Source organism: Carassius carassius, chromosome 43, assembly GCF_963082965.1.
Source record: "Carassius carassius chromosome 43, fCarCar2.1, whole genome shotgun sequence".
Lineage (NCBI taxonomy): Eukaryota > Metazoa > Chordata > Actinopteri > Cypriniformes > Cyprinidae > Carassius > Carassius carassius.
In genome coordinates this window covers 13,999,248-14,027,031 of record NC_081797.1, presented here as the reverse complement: position 1 = coordinate 14,027,031, position 27,784 = coordinate 13,999,248, and the positions used below count along the sequence as shown (strand labels likewise).

General features: G+C 36.8%; 1 protein-coding gene across 10 annotated transcripts in view; it reads left to right on the top strand.

Annotated features, from left to right (window-relative positions):
* The window catches only part of cadps2 (Ca++-dependent secretion activator 2), a 136,554-nt gene extending 108,770 nt beyond the window's left edge, over window positions 1-27,784 (top strand). The window contains exons 15-30 of one of the 10 annotated variants that reach the window (XM_059536969.1): window positions 949-1,012; window positions 1,121-1,244; window positions 2,507-2,607; window positions 7,514-7,670; window positions 9,735-9,876; window positions 11,258-11,362; window positions 13,064-13,093; window positions 15,404-15,559; window positions 15,643-15,790; window positions 17,359-17,373; window positions 19,042-19,116; window positions 19,344-19,427; window positions 19,543-19,575; window positions 24,318-24,425; window positions 26,580-26,684; window positions 26,945-27,784. In XM_059536969.1, coding sequence (XP_059392952.1) covers window positions 949-1,012; window positions 1,121-1,244; window positions 2,507-2,607; window positions 7,514-7,670; window positions 9,735-9,876; window positions 11,258-11,362; window positions 13,064-13,093; window positions 15,404-15,559; window positions 15,643-15,790; window positions 17,359-17,373; window positions 19,042-19,116; window positions 19,344-19,427; window positions 19,543-19,575; window positions 24,318-24,425; window positions 26,580-26,684; window positions 26,945-27,115 — 1,618 coding nt within the window. In that variant the 3' untranslated portion in view covers window positions 27,116-27,784. Of the gene's footprint in view, window positions 1-948; window positions 1,013-1,120; window positions 1,245-2,506; window positions 2,608-7,513; window positions 7,671-9,734; window positions 9,877-11,257; window positions 11,363-13,063; window positions 13,094-15,403; window positions 15,560-15,642; window positions 15,791-16,090; window positions 16,952-17,358; window positions 17,374-19,041; window positions 19,117-19,343; window positions 19,428-19,542; window positions 19,576-24,317; window positions 24,426-26,579; window positions 26,685-26,944 lie in introns of those variants that run through there. The other 9 variants (XM_059536974.1, XM_059536973.1, XM_059536972.1 and 6 more) reach the window with 9 other exon arrangements.

Sequence of the window (27,784 nt, the reverse complement as noted above, 5' to 3'; positions counted from 1 at the left end):
GATGACTTTTATCACTGGAGGAAGCATTATTATAGATTATGGATTATAGATTGTTTAAAGTTTCGAAAGCTTAACGATAGATTGGTTTCTTACAAACACAGCTTTTCACTTCACAAGATGTTAATTGATGGACTGGAGTGGTGTGGATTATTTTGATGTTTTTATCAGCTGTTTGGACTCATTCTGACGGCACCCATTCACTGCAGAGGATCCATTGTTGAGCAAGTGATGTAAAGCTAAATTTCTCAAAATCTGTTACGATGAACAAACAAACACTTTGTTTTAAACCATCAATCTTGTAATTACAATGTAATAACAAATGTAATACCTGGTTCCTGTAGCCAAATCAGTTGATAACCCCTGTATAACATCTCGGTGTACCGTTTACTCATTTACCACACCCCCTCCTCATGGGTCCTCGTTTTGAAGCGTACTGTAACGCACTGGAAGCACTAGTAAAGAGGTCTTTACTACTAACACTGAATAACCAGCTAAAACCACTCAAACAAAAGCTACGAACAATATCTTGGATCATGCAAATGGACAAGGCTGGCGTGGGGCATGCTGGGGATTAAGCGCGGTGCCCAACCCAAGCTGATTAGAGCTTGTTGAGTCACTTGGTAAGTGTGCCCCATACACACGGGGGGAAAAAAACACGCTGAGGGCCGTTCAGGGAGTATTTCACACCTGTGGTGTGAGGCCTCCATGAGAAGCTCTTCCCTTTGGCCTTCTTTCGTCCTGCCTGGCATTGTCCGTGCACACGCTGACACCTGTCCCTCCTCGACAGGCTTTGGAAAACACCTCTATTTAATAGATTCAATTATTGTCCCATGATAGCTGAGAAACAGCAGTCTGTGTCTGACTCCTTCAGTTTGTGCTCCATATTCTTTCTCTTTAAGCCGTCAGTTAATTACCACTCGAGTGTTACCTTTGTCTTGTTGCCTGTAGGTACTGTTTCCCCTTCGGGAGACCAGAGGGGGCTCTTAAAGCCACGCTCTCTCTTCTGGAACGGGTGAGTGTCGGTCAATTAACTGTGCATGCTTTGCATCTTATATCAATGTCTTGTGTGTAGAAGCTTGTGATAAGAAACTTAAAGCTTAATGAGCAAGTCATTTCGTAGGTTCTGATGAAAGACATCTCCACGCCGGTCCCACCTGAGGAGATGTGTAAGATAGTTCAGAAGTGCCTGGAAAAAGCTGCGCTCATCAATTACTCCCAGCTGACTGAATACGCCAAGATCGAAGGTTTCTCACTGAATACTTTTCAGGGCTTAACAGTAAGGTGTTTTTTGTTTTGCTGGCTCTGCCAGATTTGAAAATCCAGAACACCTGCCAGCGTTTTCAGAAGCTCCAGCACAAAAACATACACTAATGTTCAAAAGAAATCAATACTTTTATACAGCAAGGATTTTTTTAGAAATATACTAAAAGTGAGAACAAAAATATATAATGTTACAAAAAAAGGTGTTATTTTGAACTTTATATACATCAAAGAATATAATACTTTTTTTCCCTCAAGTTTGACTCAATTTTTTATAAAAATTTGTATATTATAATAAATATTTAAAATATTTTTTTAAATATTTTTGACATTTATTCCACATGGAATAAATTACATTTTAAAATATATTAAAATACAATATTACAATTATATTACAATAATATATATATATATATATATTAGTGCAGTCAAATGATTAATCGTGATTAATCGTATACAGAATAAAAGTTTTTGTTTGCATAATATGTGTTTGTTCTGTGTATATTATGAATATATAAAGAGACACACATACCATATTTAAAATGTTTGTTTATATTCATAAATTTATATTATAAATAAATGTATTTAATATATAAACATAACATATTTTTCTGAAATATATACATGCGTGTATTCATATATACATAATAAATATAAACAGCATACATGCATGTACTTTGTAAACAAAAACGAAAAACGTTTATTATAGATACAATTAATTGTGATTAATCATTTGACTCCACTAATATATATATATATATATATATATATATATATATATATATATATATATATATATATATATATATATATATATATATTTAAAATGTTACATTATTATAAATATTTAAAATATTTTTAAATATGTTTCTGACCATTTTGTGCAAAAAATGTGAAAATGAGCGATAATAGCTGTGAATTATACAGTTAATATAATACAGGGAACTCAGCAACTCAGAGAGAGCAGTTAATACATAAACATTAACATACCAAAACATATTGCCAAGAATAAGACAAATGTGAAGTTTAGTCTACTTGAAATCTGCAGTAGTCTTAACCGACAGCAAGTTAAATCCAGGGACGTTTTGAACGTAAACTTAAAATTGTGATCGTTTTTTCTTTAAGAGTAGCTGACAGAGTCCTTATTGTTGAGCCTTTTGATACATTGCTTTATGATCTCAAGCTATAAACATGTTTGGAGAGGTTGAAAACAAGTGTGAATGTTGTGATGTGTGTATTTGAGCAGACAGCAGTCAGGCGTCTCCAGAGAAAAGGCTGGAGGACATGATCAGACTAGGAGAGCTGTGTATGGAAGTGTTACAACAGAACGACGAGCATCACTCGGAGGTAAAACCCCCACCCCAGCACATCTCTTCATAAAGACATCTTGTCTCAGTCCAAACTAGTTCCTGCTGAGAAAGCCTTCAGTTAGTCTTTGTATCAATGCTTTTTCTTCCTTGTTTCTTATTTTCAATATCCAACGCATTATTCTGCACCAGCTGCACTGATCTTGTGCCGTCTCTTTACAACATATGTTCAAAGAAGCCTTCAGTCACGTAGACAGAGAATCAATCTTTGTTTATCATCAGGCCTTTTGGTGTTGCATGTTGCTCCAGAAGGTTTTGCATGATCATTTCAGAGCAGACTTGTGATCATTTACCGTCTCGCTGTCCATTTTCCTTGCCGCGTTGCCATAACAGCTGTTAGCGAGTGACAGCTTACCCGTCCAATGCCAGCTCATAGTAGCGGTGCAGGAAAACAACGCCCACGGCCCATCTGCACACAACACTCTCACATCAACATTCAAAAAATACAAGATCAGAGGAAACCCATCAATCCTAGGTGTTCAGGCTTCACTGACAGAGATGTGATTTTTTGCTAAATAAAAATGTGAATGTAGACATCTGCTCGCCGGCTATTTTTAGTCCGCAAGCTTCCAACAGCTGTCACAGACAACAGATACAATGATGCCAAAACACTTGTGCCTAACAAGACAAGGACACATCAAGGTGTGTGTGTGGTGCGCTCACATCTACATTAGTGAAATTATGTTCACTTGCAATTTGTACAGTGAAAGCAAGGAGTGAAACATTGTCTCGTACAGTGTGTACTGCGTTTTCAGTGTCCGAATGCATACTGTATGTTGAATGAATAGAAGACGACAAAATGTTTCTCTACCTGATATTTCTCTCTCTTTCTCTCTTCCACTCTTATGTTTGTAAATGCATTAGGGAAGAGAGGTAAGAATCTTATATTTCACTCGTGTTGTGTTGTGCTGTCACTAGCAAGAAATACACTTTGTTTTAGTTTTTTTATCCCTAAATTGATATATTTTTTAATTCATTTATTCAGCAAGGATGCATTAAATCAAGTAAAGACATTCACAATGTTACAAAATATTTCTATTTCAAATAAACTTCATTGAGGAATCCTGAAAAATGTGACATGGTTTGCAGAGAAATATTAAGCAGCACAATTATTATCAATGTTGTTTTAAACACAAGTAACAATAAGAATTGTTTCTTGGGCAGCAAATCAGCATATTATATTGATTTCTGAAGGATAATGAGACACTGAAAACTTGAGTTATTTTCATCACAGGAATATATATTTTACTATACATACATATATATATATATGTATTTTTTTTTATCCCCAAACTTTTGAAAAGTAGTATGTGTTTGTGTGTGCATGTAAAATTTGTTTGTTTTGTTGCTGTTGTTAGTTTTTTTCAGAAATTCAGTTATTTTATAATTAAATAAAATACATATATATATAGAATAGATAAAACGTGTAATGTTTAAATTTATAGGTTATGCATTAACGCATTATTTATTTCGTATAGATATTTAATTATTTTATATTTTCAAAATAACTTATATTAATGTGACGCAATATTTATATTTAATATAAATACTACTCATTTGTATAAAAATGCACATACAAAAAAATCACATGCAATCCAGGCTGAGATTGTAAGGAAATCCTTTATATGAAGATGGTTTGGTTGTGTATTATGCTAATTATTAACTGTGGATTTTATAACATGAGTAAGAACAAATATATATAAAGTTTGTGTGAGAACCTTTCTGCAAATATAAGTTTGAACTTATATTACACAATTATTAGTGAATGTCTGTCTTTTTTTTTTATTGTATCTTCATGAAAGGACTTTTTAAGGTAACCGTGTCAATAACATAATTAGCAAAGTAAAACAGAAAAGCTGCAATGTGCGAAAAAATAGGCTAGTCTAGTTATTAAAAATATTTGTTTCTGATAGAGCAGTGAACGACTCATTTTTCTGTATGTCAGCTCTACGCTATACAAAACCTGTCTCTGAAAGCCCTGAAGACAAGCTCCCTCAAGGCCAGCGACTGTAAAACGTCAAGTCAGACAAGAGTGATGATCACACACACACACACACACACACACACACACACATGAATATCCGTACACAATAGCACCCTTCAATAAGTCAGCATTCTCCTCTCCACCGTATTCTTCTTCTCTTTGACTGATTGAACTTTTATTCCCATTGCTCGACGCCAATCGCTTTGGATGGAAAGTTCTTGGCTCGCGCGCCAATACAGGATACAGACAACATGGACAGGCTTTCTTTGAGGCTCTCAATTAAGTTAGCTGCAGCAGTCCCCAGGAATCAGCCTGTGGAAGAATGCAAAGAGAGAAATGCATTGATAGACTTGGATCTTTTCAGAAGGGCCTTCAATGCACATACTGGCAGACGATTAAGAGCTCTACACAATGTAGGAGGACGCTGCAGAATTTTTCCCTTTTCTCAGGAGAATTCAGCAGGATTTATGGGCTCTGGTCTGCTGCAGTCCACAATAAAAGACACGTGGATGGCTAATTGTCCTTTTTTGAACGTAACCTTTTCGATAGCAGTATTTGGCTACTTTCTATTACAGTGCCCTTTTCCAGATGTGGAACGGTTTATTCCTGATGTGCATGCAATTGTTACCTTCCACATCTAAATACGTTGGATGTTTATTTATGTAAAAGAGGTTGAAATTGATAGTCAAACTACACTGGGGGGGAAAATGGCATTTATGAAACACTGATTTAAAGTAAATCATAAACACATTTTAGAAATATACTACTTTTAGTACTAGCACAACTTTCCTCCAGAAGCTTTATGATTAGTTTTTTTCATATAGCACAAATAATGCTTGATGAGATCAAAGTGTAATAATTAAAGTTAGAGGTTTGAACAACTATGAACATAACATGGTGTTTAGAGGTAACACTTTACAAAACCAAGCAAGCATGCAGGCACAGAAGCAACCTTCCGTTCTCTCTGTATTTATCTCCATCTTTGTGTGCTTCTTTTCAAGGTCTCATCATTGTATGCATTATCTTTATCAAAGTGTTATGTACCATGTTTAGCTCTCAGTGACTGCGTTTACATGCAGCCAATAACCCGTTCAAAACCGGGATATTAGCAATAACCCGGTCGCGCACGGCCATGTAAACACCGGCAAAAACCCGGATATGCTCATATCCCGGTTTTTACAAACCGGGGATATTATACTTGGGGTACCCCTTTTCTAACCCGAATATTTGGTCTTGTAAACGCGTTTCGGCATATCCCCATCAAAATGTGTGTTCTGCGCATGTTCTATTCGCAAGGAATCTTGGTCTTTTGAGTAGAGACGGCGCATAAAAAAAAGTGCTGCTGGTGGATCAGTACCAGCGCCAAAGCGCAAACAAAGACTATCGCTATCTGCCCCAAACTATTCATTATCCGCCTGCTGCTGCTGTTGTTGTTGTTGTCTTTGGATACAGGAAGAAGAATCGGAAATGACGCATATTGCGTCTTGTTGTCCGTACGTCCAGACGCTAACCGTGCGTCGCCGTTTACATCGGGATTGGCGACTGATTACACATTCCATGCATACAGGAGTAACTCTCTCTGCTCACGCATGTAAACGGGTTATCCTGAATGTTTCAGAAACCCAAATAGTGACCTTAACCCGACCATAACCCGAATTTTAACAGCATGTAAACGTAGTCAGTGTTGTCTCTCTGTTGTTATACTTTGTCGTTTGGCATTATTGTTTCTGACTGTGTGTTTGCACTTGTATAGAATATGTAGCATATTTCTAGTATTTTACATGTTAATTGGTGATTCTGTGCTTATTGGGGGAAACTTTATGTCCCTTAAAAATGCATTTATAAAAACATCTCAGTTTTTAAAGATAGATAGAAAGATAGATCTCTTCTTTTCACTTAAAAATAAATTAAAAGTGAGAGCTTAAATATATTTTTAATTAATTGTGTTTGTGTATAATTTGATTCTCCCCAATAGAACATTTTAATTTAGAAACATTTTTTTTTAATAGAAAGTTAATTGACAGCTGTCTCTCATGTTGTTTTCACAAGTCAAAGACTTCCTAGGTTTGTGTGAAAAACTGAAAAAAAAATCTTTGTTCCAGGGAGGATTATTATCATTAACTAAAACTATATCCATTAAAAAAATGTGACTTTGAAATAAACATTGAAACAACATAAACTGTAATAAAATAAATTACAAAATAAACAATTCTTTTTTTCAGCTAGTTGCCAAGGTAGCATTTCTCATTTTCATTTAATTTAACACGAAGTACTAAAATAACTAAAACTAATTAATAAATATTAATAAATCAAAGAAAAATGTTTACGTTCAATGAAAATTACAAAAAGTTAATTACAAAAAATTACTGAAACCTCATCTAAAATTTCTGTCACCATTTCCACAGAAATATTAAACAGCGCGATAGTTTTCAACATTGATAATAATAATAAATGTTTCTTGAGCACCAAATCAGCTTATTAGATTGATTTCTGAAGGATCATGTGACATTTTCTGACAACAGAATGTATGTAAAATAAAATCAATACAAATTACTAACTATAATAATAAAACTATAACAGCATACCAATGAGAATAAAATAACCTGATAAGTGCTTAACAGACAAAGCAAGTCAAAAGTGTCCCTAACTGAATAGTCACCCTAAAAAAAACAAGGTTCCAAAAGGGGGAACCAGTTTTGGTTCCCCAAAGAACCTTTCAGAAAACCATTCTTCCATTCTTTTTTCTTAGTGTGCAGAACATTTTAATAGTCTAAAGAACTGTTTTTCAATGTAAAGAACCTTTTGTGGAATGAGAAAGTTCCATGGAGGGTAAAGGTTCTTTGTGGAAGCATCGATGCCAATAAAGAACTTTTTAAGAATAGTGTATGTCTGTTTTTGGCAGGCCTTCTCCTGGTGGCCAGAGGTGATGGGGGAGCACGCCGAGACCTTCCTGTCTCTGTACACAGTGGACATGGACACAGCGTTGGCCGTCCAGCCGCAGGACTCCTGGGACAGTTTCCCCCTCTTTCAGCTGCTCAACAACTTCCTCCGAACTGACCGTGTGTAGTGTTTACCTTCCTTTCTCTTTCTTTCTCCCTCGCCTTCTGCTCCCGTCTGTCCAAAGTTTTGCTCACATGTTCTCACCATTAAGCGCACTAATTAGCATCAGTATCGCTCTGAAAAACAATACTTGTTAGGTGAGCAGGTTAACATGCTGTGCTCTGTTATCATCAACATGCTAATTAGATACACAGTGTGATCGCATAGTGACACTGGAGGGTAAATTATCTCCATGTCAACTGAATTCTGGACGTTTTTGCGAATCCCAGAGTGCCCGACATATCCTAAGTAAAAGTATCTCTCTTAATCAACAAGAAATTTCTCATGAAACAGTTTTGAGTACTTCACAACATGAAGTTAATTGTCGAGGAGCTTTTGGTCTATTGAAAGAACAGCATCTAGAGCCAAGTTGAAGTTACAAAGATTGTTTTTCATGACTGGGACATTTGCGGCGGTGATACAGAGACTTGCTTTACTGTTTCGTGGACTGATTTGGAATAGATGCAGTCGGGTATCTAGAGAGCATGACAATGGAAATGGCAGCCTCTAATAACACACACAGTTGGCAAAAAGATATAGGGAACTCCCACACTGTTTCATATATGAACTTTCTTGTACAAGATCCAGTCGTACTGCTTTCCTCTGCCCTGTTCTCACTAAATCAATCTCTTTTATTCTTAAAGGTAGAATAATAATGTGTGAAGCCTGTTGGCGAATGTGTTGAAAATTTCAGGGGAACTATTGGCAGATTTAAGGGAATAATTCACCCAGAAATCAATATTTTGTCATTTACTCAACTATCAACTACTCTACTGTTTGTTTTAATTAATACATTTATTCAGCAAGGATGCATTAAATTCCGAAATGATTAAAAATGAAATGAAATGATTCAAATAAATGCTGTTCTTTGGGACTTTATATTCATCAAAGAATCATTCAAAATCACAGAAATCTTAAACGGCACAATTGTTTAATAAGAAATGTTTCTTGACCATCAAGTCAGCATATTAGAATGATTTCTGAAGGATCATGTGACACTGAAGACTTGAGTAATGATGCTGAAAATACAGCTTTGATCACAGGAATAAATTACATTTGAAAATATATTCAAATAATAAGAAATGACTGAAAGATTTGACACAAAAGTTATGCTCATTGAGCAATATAAAAAGGAATTAAATTTTCTACAAACATTTGAGATCAAATTCAAATCGTCTAAATAATATGGTATCATTTGGGACAATTAAAATAGTGCAAATTTTTTTTTTAATGCTACTTTGAAACGTAACTTTTCTTGACAATTCCATCATTTAGAGTATATTCTGTACATCTTAATTTGGCTCTGAATTAATCAGATGTTATGCCATAGAGCAACCAAATGAGAGTCGTAGGCAGCAGAGGACACCGTAGCATATTACAAATTAAATCTCTAATTTTCCTGATTTCGGACAGGGATTAGTTTCATTTGTGCATGCTTTTTACAGTTTTGAGTGCATGCACATGACTAAAATTTGTTGTGACATTGACACTACATGCTCAAATGAGTTTCATCATTATTAAATGGTTGGGAAATGAGCTCAAACACCCACGAGAGAAAAAAGGCTAGTGTTAATGATGAAGAACAGAGAGATGGGAATTACACTTAATGATGCCTGAGGAGACATGAATCTCTCTCTCTCTTTCTCTCGCTCTCTGTCAGATGTGCTTTATGTAATGATTGAGGTGGATCAGACACATGGGTATTTGTCATATTTAACAAATAGTGGACAATACCCTTCCCAAAAAAGCAAAATGTGGTAGGGAGAACCAGGCCTCTGGTTAACCTGGTATCAAAGACACACATCAAGATAAGATTGTTTTACAAGATTGTTTTTATATTGAGTTTTCACTTTGAAACAGACCAATGTACAATTGTAGTGTACAGTCCCTCTAGATTTAACCATTCTAGATATATTTCCACTGCAGATAAGCATTGCTCACAGTATTTTGCTTGATAATATACTGTAAGTTGCACAACGGTCAATATTTTTGCAAAGCCTTCATTCATCCCTCATGTTTTCCAGCTCACCTGTGCAATGGGACGTTCCATAAGCACCTCCAGGACCTGTACATCCCTCTGGTGGTGCGCTACATTGACCTGATGGAGTCGTCGATAGCTCAGTCCATTCATCGAGGCTTTGAGCAGGAGACGTGGCAGTCTGTGAAGTAAGAGCCAAGCCATTAGTGTCCAGTGTGATTTTATGCATGTATGTTTTCTTATTGATTCTCTTTGCATTTAAGCGAATACAGTGCCATGTTTGTTTGGCTGTGTTGGACTATTTGTAACAAACCTATCAACTTGTTCATGTTTCAGAGATGATTGGAGAGAGGTTAAGGAATAGAGCCTCAAAGATTGTCCTCATCCTTTTCCATTAATGCTTTGTACTTTTCTGATTTACTTCACAGTTTCTTGTTTGTTCTCACCATATTTAATTTGATGGGACTGAACACAAGGCTGTGAGGTTCAGATGTGAAGTCGGTTGTATACATGAGGCATGATCATACGCTTGACCAAACAATTTCCTGTGAATGCAAAACTAAAGAAAACATTGGCTGTGAAAATTAGATCTTACATAAGACCATACGCTCATGTTCTGATGAGAATGACTTTACTGTGTTTACCCAATGACCCCTGTGTTGTACATGTCAAAATAGCAAAAATCATAAAGAATAATTTCCCTTTAAGTTCCTCTGTCATAATCAAAACACTTCTTCTTATTAATTATAATAATAGCATTTACCTATTTTTTATTATTACTATTATTATTATTAAGAATAATTACAGTAGTAGTAGTAAATTATAATTAAAATTCAAAATATTTCTTATTACATTTATAATTAGATAATAATAATTAGCACTAATAATAATAATAAGAGTTGTTGTTGTTGTTATTGTTGTTGTTAATTACTTTATATTTTTTATTATTTCTGAAGCTTTAACTCTATTATAATCATTTGTAAATTAATATAATTGTTATTTATAATAATTTGCCTTACATTTCCTCTGATATAATAAACTTAGTATTTTGCCTATTGTTGTTATTAATTATTATATATAGTTTATTGTTTTTGAAGAGTTAACTCTTTTATAATAATTTGTAAGAAAATAAATTGTAAAATTATTTTAAATTATATTATTTAAAATAATAATAATAAATCAATCAATCATCATAAAAATAATAGTTGTTATTATTATTATTACACTGTTATATATTATTTATATTTATTTCAGCTTTAACTGTACTTTTCTTTACCACAAAGTGAACTTTTCGCAAAATGTTACTGTTATCCATTCTAGATATATTTTTACACATTGAAAGAAAATACAATAAAAAATTTTTAAAAAAGCTATTTTATATCTGGGGTCTCTATATCTGGTGAATCCAGAACTGAACATGATGGTTAAAACAATGTGGCATTGAACAGACTGTTATGTCTCACTAAACATGTCTGTGCATTTCTTCACTGTCTGTAAGCTTCTGATGAACTCTTATGGTCGGCCTCCTCTCAGGGCTTTCTGCTCTTTAACCTCTCTAATCTCTGGCAGGACCATCACCAACAATCTGCCCAGGGTTCCCAACCTGCCTCTTAACCTTCCTCAGATGCCCAGCTTCTCAGCCCCTTCCTGGATGGGGCCGCTGTGTGACAGCAAGTGTGTATGGGCCAGCTGGGTGTCATCACTGTTTACTGCTCTTGACATATGCTTATTATAGCCACAAAACAAGTGCGAAGCGAGTCTTCAGGCCTTAAAACCATTCAAATATATTTAAATCACGGGAAAGAGATTGTGGCATATGCATTTGTAATGTGGTAAATACGTAAAATGATGTTTCCAGCTGTTGGTTTGATGAAGGTCAGTTATTGCTATAATAAGCATTTGCATGGTAAATGCAGTTCATAATTTTTTTTTTTAGCACTATGAATTAGACCTCCAATATTAGTACCCATAAAGTGTGCATCCTAGATTGCATGACTGTGAGAGTGTTATGATTTGTTTTGTCTGTCGGCTTGGGATGGGAATCAAGAAGCTATTTTTTTCCTGAACTGGTTCCATTATTTAAAACAATACTTATTCTTGTCAAAAATGTCTGCAAATGTGGATCAAATAAAGTGCTACAGTGATTGTATTTTTGTAGGCCAACCCATAAGTTAGCATCACCCTGGTACCCTAGCCAAAATAATAATAATAGATTTTTTCTTTGGTTTTTGTTACTGCAGAAAATAAGTGACCAACAAAGATGAATGATTCTTACACATCTTTATCATCATGATACTTTTCACAACTCTTACATTTTTGAAGCCTAAATACAGTTGCCAGATGTAAAAAGCTAAACGCAGGTGCTAATTTATACAATAAAATACAGTTATAAGCTTTTGTTTGTGAGTCTTAGCAGTTCTTTTTAATGAATTGCCTAAAAAGTAATGTTAAGTTTAAACCAAGTGAGCGATGTGTATGAATCAATCTACCGACTCACTTGAATCTTGACTTATCGAATCACTTGCGGTTGTTAAGAGAACCACATGACAGAATTACTACTTGTTTTACCTCATTTCTACTGAAATCTATCTTTTTTTGTTGTATTTAGTGCTTAAAATGGTACTTGAATATCAAAAATAATGTTATTATTAATTATATGGCTAAGACCATTTACAAGATATTGGGCTATCATAGGGAATCATTCATGAGCCCAATTATCACCCCGATTCCCATCACTGTTGCCATCAGTGTAAATAGGGGGGGTCTGTTACTGATTACAAATTACATGTTGAAAATTGTTGTCAGTAATATATTCAAGATTACTCTTACTCCAGATTACTAATGTATTCTGATTACTTTTAGATTACTTTTGGCAACTTGGTTATAGATTTAAAATGGATTATTGTTATAAAAAAAGAGAAATATGACCATTAGCATCATTAGAAAGCATGCCAATTTGTTGTTAAATTGCTAAAATATGAAATTTAAATCTCGGGGACTTCAAGAAAATACTTTAGGTCCATAGGTTTGGGATTCGCTGCATCACATTAATAAAAATGTCAGACAAGAAAAAGAATTAGGGGGAATCAATAAATTATTTATCATTTGTAATCATGTAATCCATAAAAAAGTAACTGTAATCTAATCTCCAATCGTGATAATCTAATTACAAGTACGGTAATGTAATCAGTTACTACCCAGCACTGGTACAGATCCTGTTTGTGATGTGATTGCCTGAAAACATTGGTGTTGTGCTGTTCATTTTAGTGTGTTTTGTGCAAAAGTAGCTTGGTAACTTGATAAGCTGTTGTGCTGTGTGGCTTTTTGTGTGATTTCATCGGCTAAATATAACACAGTTATGCATTTGGTTTACAGTGGACAAGGAATGAATTTGCCAGATATTTTGTGAGTACCAGTGATATCATCAGGTTTGTGTTTGCTGTCTGTTAGGTGTTGTGTTTTTAGGATGACAAACCTGATCTGATTTTAGGATCACAGAAACCTGTGTATAAGATGATTCACATGGGCACCTGAGTCTCCATAAACACGCGGAGCGCCCAGGTATCATCGGTTCAATCTGCGAGCACTTAAACCTGCTGTGAGCATGCAACGATAAACGTCAACACTATTTTCTCTCAACCGTCAGGGGTTATCAGGGTAACACTATAGTATAGTTAACTCGTACTCTTTTATCCTGGCCAAGATGTAAACCGCTTCGCTCTACAGGAGAACTTCTGACAGCTACATGAGCCTAAATCATGTCGGAAAGTTAAATTACATCGGTCTCAATTAGCCTAAAGAGTGTGAACTGCAAAAGCACACCAGCTTTCAGGCCTGAAACAGTGTCTGTGGTGGGTGTCTGTGGTTAGCTGCTTGTTAGATTCGGCAAGAACTTTGTGTTCTCCCCCGGGGGAGTCTGTTCGTCAGGCGAGAAACTCGTCCATTTGTTCACCCTCCCTCTTTCCTCCAGGCGGAGGCACAGACCCCCAAGGGGGCCCTTACGGACCGTACCGCCGCTAATTAATCGAGTGGGAGCTTGTGCTCGCCCCTTTTAATTGCACAGCGGACTTTGCCAAACGATTTATTTTCCCGGACCGCCACTTGTGAAGGTAACAGTCTTTTAACAGAAAGCGGAACGAGTGGCCTTTTTTACGCGCCGCTGTGTCGACTGCGGTTGACATGGATGTGATGCTCCATCTGTCTCAATTGGTGGAGATCTCTTGAGCCCGAGTCGCACACAACATTGATGGAAAAGACTGTCGATCTCATCTTCCTGCAGCTCTGATGCACTTCAGTCAGCTGACTTTTATAGTAACTCTTTCGCTTGATAAGTCGTTTGACTGTGCATTTTGCACTTTTGGAGTGACTTAAGTATTGACAATGGAAGGTGTTCTCACATTTGAGTCCTTGGCCTCTGAACCCTTTAAGTGCATCATGAATTCATTTATCAGATATCTGTATGCAAGTGAGAAATATGTGTAGGGGTTACAGTAATGTGAGAAGTGCTATAATGACATGCGAGATCATTTCACCATTAAAGCAAATGAAAAAGAAAAGATTTATCTCTGCATTGATACTATATTACTAATATATTAATTGTAATATATTAGTATTACTGATATAATACTGTAATATAGAATATATTCAATTTAATATAAATGTATTATTTTAAAAAATATAAGTAATATAATATTAGAATACAATATTAATGTTCTTATTATATAATTATAATAATGTTATACATAAAGAATATGTCATATTAATAGTTTAATTAAAAGGCCAATATTAATATATTAGACTAATTAATAATTATCACATAAAAAATAATAATTAAATATTTCAGTATGATAGAATATAATGCTATAATATAAAATGTATTAAATGTATTATAAATGTCATTTAAAATCTGTATTAATAAATGTATAATACAATATATAATTATATATTGTATTTTATTATTAGAATATAATATTGCTATAATATAATAATTATAAAATGTTATACTATTATAATAATACATCTTAAGATTAATGTTCCAGGCCAGCTATAATTCTTTACACTGTTTTTCCAACTCCCATCATGTATTATATTTTTTTATATATTTATATTTAGCACTTTTGTGTATAGGTTTCACTTCAATATAGGTTTCAATATATATTTTTTATCATTAGATAGATTAACATTTAATTTTAGTATTATGGTTATGTTCTTTTAATATATTTTTTAATTAATATTTTAACTTTTAAATATTTTTAACTAATTTTTAGCATTTTTATTAATCATTAATAATCAATAATATTTTTATATTTTGATTAATATTGAGTAATTGTAATACTTTCATGTAGTTTCCAAGGCCAAATTTCCACATAATGAACTTTTTGTGATTATTTTTTACACTAGTTGCAGTCACATACGAGAACACAAGCATTATGTTAAACAAACAATGCATTAAATCATTAGTTCGTGGGAATTCAAATAGTTAGAAATGCCACAAAATTCTGATAATTTCATATGTTCATGGACATCAAGGACTGGTCTGTTTTGCATGACAATGTCTTTTTACTTACTCCTGGCATTCATACCTTGATTTTACATGGTTCATTTTTTCAACTGTCCGTTTTAGTCTTGTAATGTATATTGCTGTGAAAAGGAATTGACATTTCTGGCTTTACAATCATGCTTGAGCTAACGTGTCACTGTTTCGGTCTTCCTCAGTAATGGCTCGGCCACATCAGAAGATCTATTCTGGAAGCTGGATGCTCTCCAGATGTTTGTGATGGACCTGCACTGGCCAGAGCCGGAGTTTGCCAAACATCTGGAGCAGAGGCTCAAACTGATGGCTAGTGATATGATGGAGGCCTGTGTCAAAAGGTCAGCTATTTTCTGACTAATAATGGCATTCCTAATAAAGACAGGGGCTTCATGTAACTAATTTCTCCATCTCTGATATCTAGGACCAAAGCTGCCTTTGACGCTAAAATGCAAAAGTCTTGCAGGTCGACTGATTTCCGCGTCCCCTTGTCTGTGTGCACAATGTTCAATGTTCTCATGGATGCCAAGAAGCAGTGCTCCAAGCTCTGTGTCCTTGACCAAGGCCAGGAGGTACGTCACAATCCTTTCAGGGTCTCTCTGAACGGACAAGTTCATCTTCATCTTAGAAGATGTTTTCTATGGGACTTCAGGTTTTCATAAAAATCATCCCGTCTCTGTTCAGTTGAAAGTTGGGAGGAGAAAACAAGATTAAGAACATTGGATTGCGTGACTCTAATCGGTCATTTGAATAGCTGTCAAACTGGCAAAGATCCATTTATCAGTTTCTCCTTTTATACTGCAAACTTGCTTTTGAGTTGAACTAGCGCAGGTGTTATCGGTTGGTGTGAAGTGTTTTGTGCTTCCTTTCAGTGGGTGATATTATTACCTCCTCTTCTTCTGCCTAGAGATAAGTCTCGACCAGAAAGTCCTTATGCTCCAGAGGCCTTGAACAAACCACAGCCAAACTCGACACCCAGAGCTGCCATTTTAATTTCAAACAAGCCAAATCATTATACTGGCTTCTCATTTTCATGGCAACCACGATTCCACTTAATCTAGATATCTAATTTCCTGTTTTTGTGTGAACATTTCACATAGAGGTTCATTAAAGAGTAGTTTCTTTCATTAAAAAATTATAATTTAGCCCCGCTTAATGTGCAGAAACTACTTAAAGGCAGCCATTCAGACATAACTAAAGTGAAATGACTTCAGTAAGATTGTACATCTTTCAAAACATTGTTCAAAACACTTGTGACTGGAGAGCAAAAGATGTTCAGATTGTCCTTGAAAGCTTTAAATTGGATTTTTATGATTCAGAGTAGAGTTTGGAGTAACTTAACTGTGTTCACACTAGAGACAAAACCAAACTTGTTTTTAAATCCAAATGAAATGTCACAGGTCATTACGAGGTAAAAATATGAGAATTCAGACACAGTTATAGATATTGCATGTTTTATATGACATGACACTCACCACGTAATGAACAATGAAGAAAACAAAATTACAGTTTGGATTCACTTAAACTGTGTTCACACTAGAGACAAATCAAATTGGTTTTTAAATCCGAATTAAATGTAGTAATTATAGATATTGGGTATTTTATATTATTTTACATGCACCACGTAATGAACAATGAAGTTTAATCCAAATTGGCCATTTACACTGAGAAATGTAAAATTTGATTTTAATCTGATTTCAAACTGCATTTTCAAATTGGCAATGTGGTTTAAATTGTTTAATGTGTATCTATCTATCCAGGCTACAAATAATTTTTACTCTGAATAAAAGTCACATTTGTGAACTTTATACTTTACGTTTGAGTGCAAGGTTTCAAATTTCGTTTAGTTTTTTTGTTTGTTTCATTTTTTTCTTAAATGACTGTAAATCACATTTCATACTCTTACTTTAGAAATTAGCAAGTTTGTTAGATTTTGTGTTGTGTTTACAGTATTACCTAGTTTAATTTTAGCTAATTAATGATCAAAATTATACTTAAGATGAGTTTTATTTATCTGTTGGCTGTCCGTTAACCAGCTCAGAGATTAGTTTTCATTCAAATATGTTTTTTTTTTCTTTTTGTTTATTGTCTTTCTTTGACTCATCCCTGCATGTCCTGCACGTTATTGCATGAACCCAAGGTTGAGCAGCAGTGGGTAAGTGTCCCCTCTACCATCTCCTGTCCATGTGCAATTAACTCTTAAAGGGATAGTTCAACTTAAAATGAAAATTCTGTCATCATTTACTCATGTTTTTCTAAAATTGTATGACTTTCTTTCTTCTGTGGAACACAAAAGAAGTTATTTTGAAGAATGTTGGGAATCAAATAACATTGGCTTCCATTGAATGGGACAAAAACTCCTTAAAAAATTTTCAAAATATCAAAAATTAGTGGAATCTTTGAAAGAGTAAAATTTGAATTTGAAAATGACTTCCTCAAATTTGACCACTGGCATATTTCTTTCTCCCCTTCATATTAGTGCACATTTTGATGCTTGAAAGCTTCTGAAATAGAAGTAAACTATTTGTTTTTGTAGTTGAGATCTCTCTCTCTTCTGAATTGTGCAGTCTTGGTCGATATTACTCTTTTCCAGTCCTAACAAACAAACAGGTGCTAACTTCACGAACACGCACAAAAAAAAAAGAAGAATTTTCTTCAACATTGACACTTAAAGAATGTGGCCTTGTGCGGCGAGATAGTCGCACAACTGCGAGAAATGCCACTTACTTCTTAGTATTGGGTAAAAAAAGGATTTCTCAACGCTCAACTGATTTTCCTTCTCAGTATTGAATGTAATGGCCATCAGTGCGTGTCAGCGTATTTGTGAAAGACTTTCTTTAAAAACAAAGACAATATTATTAGTTTGCCTGCCGCTTTATCTAGAAATACAAGGTTACGCTTTTATAAGCCGCCATCTCGCTGAAGTGACTCTGAAGTGGATGACTACCAGATAAATGTTTTCAAAAGAAATTATTGTTCTTTTAGTTTTCACACACACGGCAAAGACCTCCCTATTTAATCGGCGCTAATGCAAAAAAGAGCCCTCGCCGTTTAGCCGTATATAAAGCAAACATGGAAGTGTTAATTGAGGTAAAAAGTCCTCAAGATTCTCTTATAATGCCATTTATCAAAAAACTGCCATTTTGCACGCAGAAAAAAAAGGGAGAAACGAAAATTAGGGCTGCTGACAGTGACCTCTTAGCACCCTCAATTTGTCACCGATCTGCACGCATTGTTGATTGAAATTTTTAATTTGGGTGTCCTTTAGATTCGCCATGAATGGCCATTGTTGGCGGAGATGAACTCCTGCTTGCAGCGCATGCAGCAAAGGCATCTATTCAGCACGGCCAAATGGATGCGCTCTCTCTCTCTCTCTCTCTCTCTCTCTCTCTCTCTCTCTCACACACACACCCCCGAGCCCTCGCATTCTCCTTCTTCCTTTCCCTCTCGCCTTTTTCCCCCCACAAAATAGGTGAATAAGACTTATCAGACATGAAATGGCGGATTAATTGAATGTAGTGTGAGCCTTTGCTCGCCGCAGCTGGACGGGTTCTTTAGAAAAACACAAGGCTGCCCTAATTGTGGCCCGCACAAAAAGTATCCTTCAAATTCCTTTGCCCTAAACGAGAGCAGGAATGCCATTCATAGGCATAATGGGCCTAATAGCTGCTTAACTCAGCCCTATCACACAGGGAGGATTTTTCCCTCTGCTGAAATATGTCTTTGTGAGCGTGTTGTTCTTTTAGGATGCCTCGCGATTTGTGCCTTTCCCATCGCGCCTATTGTATTTGTTGATGTTTCTCCTCCTCTTCTTGTTCAACAGCAGCAGTACCACTCAAAAATCGATGTCCTGATCGATGAGGCCTTTAAGGAAATGATCTCCTCCTTGGTCTCAAAGGTACTCCCAACAGCCATTGTCTTGGCTTCTTTTGGAGCCGCCACTTCACAACACAACATTGAGATTTGGCTTTGCCCATTCTTTTCAGCTGGCCTTCACACCTGGCCTTCATGGGAAACGTTATATCCGTTGTATCGGTTAATGTAACTTTGTCCTAAATTGTTAATTGTTGCTTGTGCTAAAGGCGTATGCGCCTGTCACGCAAACATGCTTCTTTGCTTTCACAGTTTGCAGCTGTTCTGGATGGGGTGTTGTCCAAACTCTCACGATACGACGAGGGAACATTCTTCTCCTCCATCCTGTCTTTCACAGTGAGTATTTTTTTACGTTCATCCCACCCACACACCCCTTTCCGGGATCTCATTTCGTGCTGAATGTTTAATAAGCCAGAGATATTCAGCAGGTACTTTTTTTGTTTTTTTAAAGGTAAAAGCTGCTGCCAAATATGTGGATGTTCCAGTAAGTGTCATTTTGGACGTATAAATGCGCATTATGCCGGCATGCCCTGTGTGGATATTTTTTTGCATGCTGCTTTGCATTTGTGTGTGTGTTTTATTATTTACTTAGGGAAACAGATTCTCTATTCGGCTTTGCCAAGCGTTTCCATCTTGCTTTGTTTTTAATATTTAAAAAGGCTTAATGTGTATTATTTCATCATTACTTAACGCAATTATATGTTTTTTTTAATCATTTTCGGTTCATGGCCAAATGAAAGCAGGATTGGAGCGTCTATCAGAGTTGGCTGAGCAAGACTAATTAGCAACCCGATTGGCTTAAAATCAGTCTCACGATCTGCCACAGTGTTGACAATGGGCCGTCACAAGCAGAAAAAGATGCTAATGAATCACCAGGAACCAGGACTGTTCAGAGCGCAGACAGTGAGCAAGCAGAAAGAAACTAACACGGGGTGAGGGAAAGACTGAGTGGTCACATGACCTCCTGATTACAGAAGGGCTTTCTGAATAAAAACATGAACAACAACTCATTCCAGTTAGTTCTGTGACTAATATACATATACATAGAGTATGCTACATACAAAAAGTTGAAGTCAGTAAGGATGCATTTCTTTCTGCATTTCTTTAGTGTTCATTTGAAATATAATTTTTTTGTAACAATATAAATGTCACTTTTGTGTAATTTAATGCATCCTTTCTGAATGAAAGTGTTAATATCTTTCCAAACATTATACTGACATCACATTATAGTACATAATGATATACAGTGGCTCTAAAAAGTATTTGAACACTTAAAAATATACAAATGTAATTTCATTAGATGATCAAGCTAAAATCTAAAAACGCATGTATAAGAAACCTTTTCTCAAAACTAGCTCTTTTTGTCTGTTTTAACAAGATTTAAATTTGAAGACATTTTTCTGTGCTAATTGTAGGGGGGAATCTGTGGAAGGAAATTGAAACATTGTAAAATGTTCAACAGGGCTGAGAGAACTACACTTTTTTGGCAGCTGAAAGCATTATCAAATTAGCCAAAATATTTAATATACAAACACACAAGGGCCGGGAATGTTTGGATTTCTACAGAATTGGAACACCCGTTATTAACTGTTTTTCTGTGGCATTTTGTGAAAGCAGAGTCCATGTGGGCATAAGTTTCATCAAAGAGTGATTTTAGTGGATGTGTGTAGTCAGTTTGCACAGGTGTTCATCACATTAACTACCAACATGATCCACTAATACTTGTTAGGTGTAGGTTCTGAAATTTCTAACCGTTACTGACACCAGTGGCCATTAGAGGAACTGCAGCCAGTCTCATGCTCGTTCTCAGTGCGCACGCTCTTTTTTTTTTTTACTTACGAGGAGTGTCCATGGGTGTCTGAATTGTGCTGGAGTCTGGTCGCTTCTTTCCATCCGCAGAGTCCATTTGAAAACACTATTGCCGCTGCTTACTATAATGGCTGGCGTGCCGTACGGTTGTGAGCCCAAGTAGACGAGAACGCGCATGACGTCACATTTTGTGAATTTTCGCGCCAATTCGGGCCCGACTCCTCCACACACAATTGAGCCTACAGGCTGATAGAGGCAACCGTGGTGGACAGTCGAGGTGTCTTTCTTTTTTTTACATCATGGTTGGCTCATACATGTACAAATAAAAAACTCTATCTTAAAGATTTTTTTAAGTAAAAACCTCCACATAGCTCCTTTAACCTTAAAAATGTAAAACATTTACTTTACAAGTGCTATATTTTGCGCTAAATAATTTTTTTTTTAAATGCACTTAATTTGACATTTGATCTAATGCAAAAACATTCATACATATTTACAAGTGACTTAAGTAAGTGTCTAAATACATTTTGTCTTGATTTTAAAGTTTGTTTTGTTTTTAAACTTAAAAAACTACTTCAAAAGTGTGCTTGTGCTATGTTTCTTTAAATGTATACATATAATGCGATAACATGTTTATGTGTGACTTCAATTCGATTTAATTTTTGACGTAATTGTTTTGTGTGTTTTAAACGATGCCTTAATGTGAAATATTTTGCATAAACTACACTTGTGCTATCCTTCTTTCAGATAAACGATTCTCGCTGTGATATTTTGAATACATTGGTTTTTAGGCACAACTTGAGCGTCCAGATACTTTTTGGGGCCACTGTAAAAAGCACACCAACAAGATTAAGAACAGAAAAGTCAGTCAATTCCTACACATCCAGATCCCATGGCTCCATCCGAGCTCTTGGCATTGGCTCCCCGAGGTGTGCAGTGGGCGAACACCCCATCTCCCCCTCAAATTATAACATCACCTCCACCTTGTGCTTTTATGCAGAAGAACGCTGCTCCATGTAAGCCTCTTTCAACGCTCCCACTGAAGCCGGAGAGGGAGGGAAGAACATGGCTGTGGTCTGGCCTTTGGCACTGAACATTTCTGGGCTCTTGTCACGAAAGGTTAAGCTCCTCTGCTCCTTTGTGAAGGCTGCCATTCAAGCGCTGGGGCTTTCTGGCGAGACGCCCTCCTGATAGCGCTCTGTTAACACACTCGTTCACACATTCACACCCACGGCTCGAATCTGCACTCGCATTAGCGCTACCACAACAAAGTATTTACTCAAAACTTGCACAAACGCACTTCACACGCTCTCTCTGCTTCGACACCACACACACACACACACCTGCACCTGGACAGTGAATGAGGCAGTGGCAGGAAGCCAGGCTAGCAGCTCTGTGTAATTACTGCGCATTTCGTCTCCCCTTCCCATTCTCCTCCGTTTCCCATCCACGCCATTTATCCACGCAGCTTAACCAGTCATTAACCTGGCCTTAATCGCACCATCCCAGAACCTCTCCACTTATTCATTCACACACGGCCCACACCCAACCGTCATGGCATTGTCTAGCCTGACGGATCGGGCCTGTCCCTCGGTCCTCCGGTTGGATTTCATACGAGAAGATCGGATTTTGGTTTGCTTATCGGTCCATCGCAGGCATTGTCGTCCTGTCAGAGAGATGGAAGGAAGGGCGTTGGGTTAAAAAGACCCCGTCTTGCTTCCACCCAAGTGCCTTTTATGGGGTCGCAGGTGACTGCAATGATAAGTCAGAGATATTATATACTTGGTTCTGCACAGGAAGTGGCAATTTTCTGTCTTTCTTGATAACATAATCTATATTTGTGAAGACCTCTCACTCAACACGATATGAAGTCCTATTGAGATCCCAGTCGTATTTGATCAACTGCTGTTTGTTTGGATATCGGCTGACTGTAAATAGGGTCAGGAGGTTGCTGGTCCAGTATTAGGAAATTGCTAACTTTAATATAACATAACTTGTTTCAGCAGGCAATTTTTTTAGATAGATGCCTGTTAAATTGTGAGTAGGTTGTTGTTTGGAGAACCAGAGCTCCACTACCTTGGTACTGTCACATCTTTGCACCTTCATTCTGTCATATGACCAACACACAAACTCACAGGAAGAGAGGCCTGACAAGAACAGGAGGTTGATTTTCGTGTGTCTCTTTGCTCTCTAATAAAAAGGGGGTTTTCCTACCTCAGCGCTTGAGTCATGGGTGGGAAACGTGTCACAGCAATTACAGCACTATAACGACATTTGTTTTCCCTGTTTTAACAGCCCCAGTGTGAATAGAAATGTTTTTTCAAAAGTAAAAGGGTTGCTTTTAACAGGGTATAAGTGTCGCAGGTGCTTAAGTAAGTTTACATGTGTTTTTATTTTTTTAAGCATTTTCTCGAACATCATTCAGCAGGCAGAGATATTGGTGGTGGCTGTCAGTGTTTTGTTTTTTTGTGTTTTAACTTGGTTCCAAAAGATATTCCGAAATCCAATGTTTGCTGGCCTTGGTATGCAAAGAAACTTCTTGAAATAAAGGTGTACTAAGTGTTTTTAGTTTATTTGATACGACTGATAAAACTGCACAAGCTTCATACTATCACAATTGGCATGAATGCAGAATCACATAAAAGCAAAAATTTTAGTTAACAGTGTCATTGTAGAATTACCAGCTTGTATTTATTAATAATCTTTTAATATATTTCTTTTTGGTCAGTTTACCAAGAGTTAAGTTTACAGTAAAAGCCCATTCACACCAAGAAGGATAAATATAATAGCATTGATATAATGAGCATATGCTGAAGTTTTTGGTACAATAATGAAGTACTAGAATAAACTGGTCATGTGATCTCAAAATGGCTGCCACCATGAGGTTTACCCGCTCTTATGTAGAAAAAAAACAACTTTTACCCAGCACCGATCTGACTGAGGTCTCATTTCTTTAGGTGCAAAAAGTTTTACTTAGTCCACCTTTAAGAAAATGGTTTGAATAACTCTTTATTAATCATCAGCATGTTTGATTTGCATTAGTACGGTCAAAAAGATTAATCACGAATAATCATGATTAGTTTTGCTTCCAAAATAAGTTTGTTTACATAATGTGTATTGTGTAAATTTTTTGTATATATTAATATACACACATACATGTATAAACATTTAAGACATATATGTAATATATATATATATATATATATATATATATATATATATATATACCTACATGTGTGTGTAATTATATAAATATACACAGTAGATGCATATGTTATGTAAAAACTTTTATCTTTTATTTTGGATGTGATTGATCATGATTAATCAATTTGACAGCATTGCTTTGCATAAAAAGAAAGTAAATGAAGACTCAAGGTGAATAAATCTTATGACCAAATTGACTTTGAATCTCAACAGAAACCTGGTATGGATCTAGCAGACACCTACATCACCTTTGTACGACAGAACCAGGATATTCTGCGTGACCGTGTGAACGACGAGATGTATGCTGAGAAAATCTTTGACGTAAGTTCCTACCAGTCAATGAATGAGATTCAGTTTCAATCCACTGCTTTCAGACACTGTAGCTAAAGAAATCTTTCATAATAAGTCTACAGATCGATGCAAAGCCAGCAGATTTACTTCAAGCAAGTGTCATTTGTGCCAGTGTATGTGAATGGACTTCCAATGTCTCATTCTATTCCTTTTTTTAATCTGTCTCAGTTCTTTTCCAACCGTGGTCCCACCGCATTTCATCAGCTGTGGGTATTGTAAAGCCGAGGCCAAGGGAGGTGAGAAGGGGTGGGGAAAGTTTTTGTAGGAAGAGGCAATGAGGCCTCACCAAGAGCACTCATCAGCCCACTGTGACCACTTCCAGTGCCTGAACACTCACCCAGGGCTCCTGTTGACCTGTTTACTCTCAGACAGCGTTGAGAGAGAGAGAGGTAGAAGGCACACACGTGTACATCTCGCTCCTTAATTTTGTTTAGAACACATTGCTCATCCTTCCAAGCTGCTTCCAGAGACTGAAAGGCACAAACACTCGAGAGGATGTACACAACCCTCCCGCCCTATAAATCCTGAGCAGATTGCCTTCGAAAGCGTTCTATTCCGAGCCAGATTGGAGAGAAGCAGTGTTTGATGTCTTCTCTTGATTTATTAGACCTTTGCCGAGGCCGCCAATGGAGACAGGCAGGCAGGATAGAGGTAATGTGTGTCACATGCTCACAGTCATGCACTGAGAGCGAGCTGAGAGAAGGGTCGCCGCGTGTCACCGCAGAAACTTCCTCATCAAGCAGCCTCAAGTCTTACGAATCCGTCTGTTTGATTTGAATTTGATCGAATTTGCATCTCTGGACAGCTAAAAGTTTGGGCGTGAATAGTGTTTCTTTTTAAGAACGAGTGGCTGTACCATTCAGTGCTGTGTTGCGAAGGTGCTCAAGGAAATAAGGAAAATCAGTCTCTGCATGCCCTTGCAGGCTGCAGTCTGTTTGTCCAGGGCACTAAATCACTGTGATTAGCGGAGCGATGAGGTTTGCACGGCGAGGGGCCGCGGCCCTCAGCCTGGTCACAGGTGCGGAGGCTGCCCTCCCCTGCCTCCCTAATGAACCAGAGAAGTGGACACTTAAGTGTGTGATTACCGACAGAGATTCGTCTGATATGAAGAAATGTGTTGCCATTCTTTCACCTCCAACAATTAGGGCACAGTCATCTGTTTCCCAACCAGCCTAAGTGCTTCAATTAAGTGGCATCTCATCTTTCGGTTTTGCCCGCTTTTTGTTAATGGCAGGAGCGGACTTTGCTGATTATTGGTGTGCTGTTTGGATTCATTTTGCTCCCGTTGCAAATTTGTTAGCCTGATGTTAAATTGCATGGGAAGCTCAATGAAAACAATCCTAAGTGATGTATTTCGCCAGTAAACACGATGCTGCAGTCTTGCTTGTGCGTGAAATCATATTCTAAGCGCCTGGACAATCTCAGTCTTTTGACATGAGCTAATAATTTCCGAAATGAAATTACCGGGCTGATTGCAAACACAAGCTGGTGTCAGAGGTTCTCATGCGAAACCGATTCACAGTCTGATCGCTGCTGATTAAAGAACCGGCTTCTTTCATAGTGTTCATAAAAAAGACTGGTATTTATATAAGGTGTCCTCGCATGAATTAATATGTGAACCGAAGGTGTTTGGAGTGCAAGGTGACCCCTTTTTCGCAGATTCAAGTGTTAGCCCTGTAATTAGTAGGTTCGGTATCTTTAAGATTGTTATTATGTGCAAACGCGACCTCAAATGATACTTGGGGCACGGGAAGATACTTGCTTTTAAGTTCAGTAATGAGAAATGAAGTAATGACTCTTAATGAATATTTAATACGTTAAATAGGTAATCAACAGTTTCTTGGTGGTTCTTTGGTTAAAAAAAAAAAAAGATTTTTATGTGAAGCTTGAGGTGTAATAAATTTATTTTCGAGGACCGCCAAATTCAGAGTATGGATGTGAAATTTTCAAGGCGCAATCGAAAAGAGAAAAACACATAAAGGGAACTTATAACATTAACCAAAAGCTGCTTTTCCTGTAGGTCACATCTTTTTATCTGCTTAAAGTAATGAGTTTTTGGGGGGTTTTTTTGCACAACATTTATGTCCTCTTCAAGGTTTATCTCTCTCTTTCTCACATGCACAGCAATGGTACAACTCTTTGATGAAGGCGGTGTGCGCCTGGCTGACGGACAGACTTGACCAGCAGCTGCATGTTTACCAACTCAAAACTCTCATCAAGATTGTCAAGGTAAAAAAAAAAAAAAGAATAAAGCATGAAGAAGGTTTTGTTCGAAACTCTGTTGATGCTAATTGACCATGACAAGAGTGTCAAGTTCAGCTTGGCTGCACAACGAATTCCATTACCATGAGAATAAGAGATTATTTAGTACACGAGTGCCGTTTCAGCCGAATCCTGATGAAAGAGAAGTCAAAAAGTAAAATCGACTTGTCCTTAAACTATGTCATTGTCCTTCATGCTTGTTTTGGTTCTGTATTTTTGTCATGCAGAAGTCGTACCGTGACTTCCGGCTGCAGGGTGTGTTGGACGGCACGTTAAACAACAAGAGCTATGAGACCATTTACAACCGGCTCACTATCGAGGAAGCCACGGTGGCCGTGTCGGCCGCGGACGGTCTGCAGGGCATTACAATGAGAGACAGTGATGAAGAAGAGGGTTAACGTCCCACCTACTGGACATCATAAACTTGAAACAAAGAGGTCTGATTCCAGCTCTCCTGATTGGAGATCACGCTTCATGCTCCCTAGCCAGTGCTGCACTGCCCTCTTGTCTAAGCCAGTGTCACCATGCTTGTATAAAACTCTCATTGGCCACTTACAGACAGCTAAAGTGTCTCTGTCGTTTTGTATTTGATGTGCAGTGATACGGTGGCTCATCACAAGGCAAGCTCGGGAAGCATTTGTAGGCAAAAATTTACCCACATAGAACCAGCCGATGATTTGTAAGTGTATCATAGACATGGTGTACTGGAGTGAAAACTAGAAATACAGAGCATGAGGGAAGTAGCATCTGCTTGTGTGCTGTTTTTTTATTTATTTTTTTTGCATCAGCTTCGGATCCTCAGGCCAAAGCTGATGATGAATGAAATGCTAGTTGTTCACCGTTTATTCGATGGAGTCGTGACACTGTTCAACTCAATAGCTATGAATTCACATTCAGATTCTTCTGTACAAGTGTGTCATGTATAGTATGCTGTCAATGTCCAACTATGTTTCAGATGAAAGAAAATGTCACTGGATTTTAGCAAGAGCTGTATATTTCTATTGTCTTTGTGCACCTGAGATTGCCCAGGTGTCTTAAGTGTTACAAATAAAGTGTTTGTAATGTCA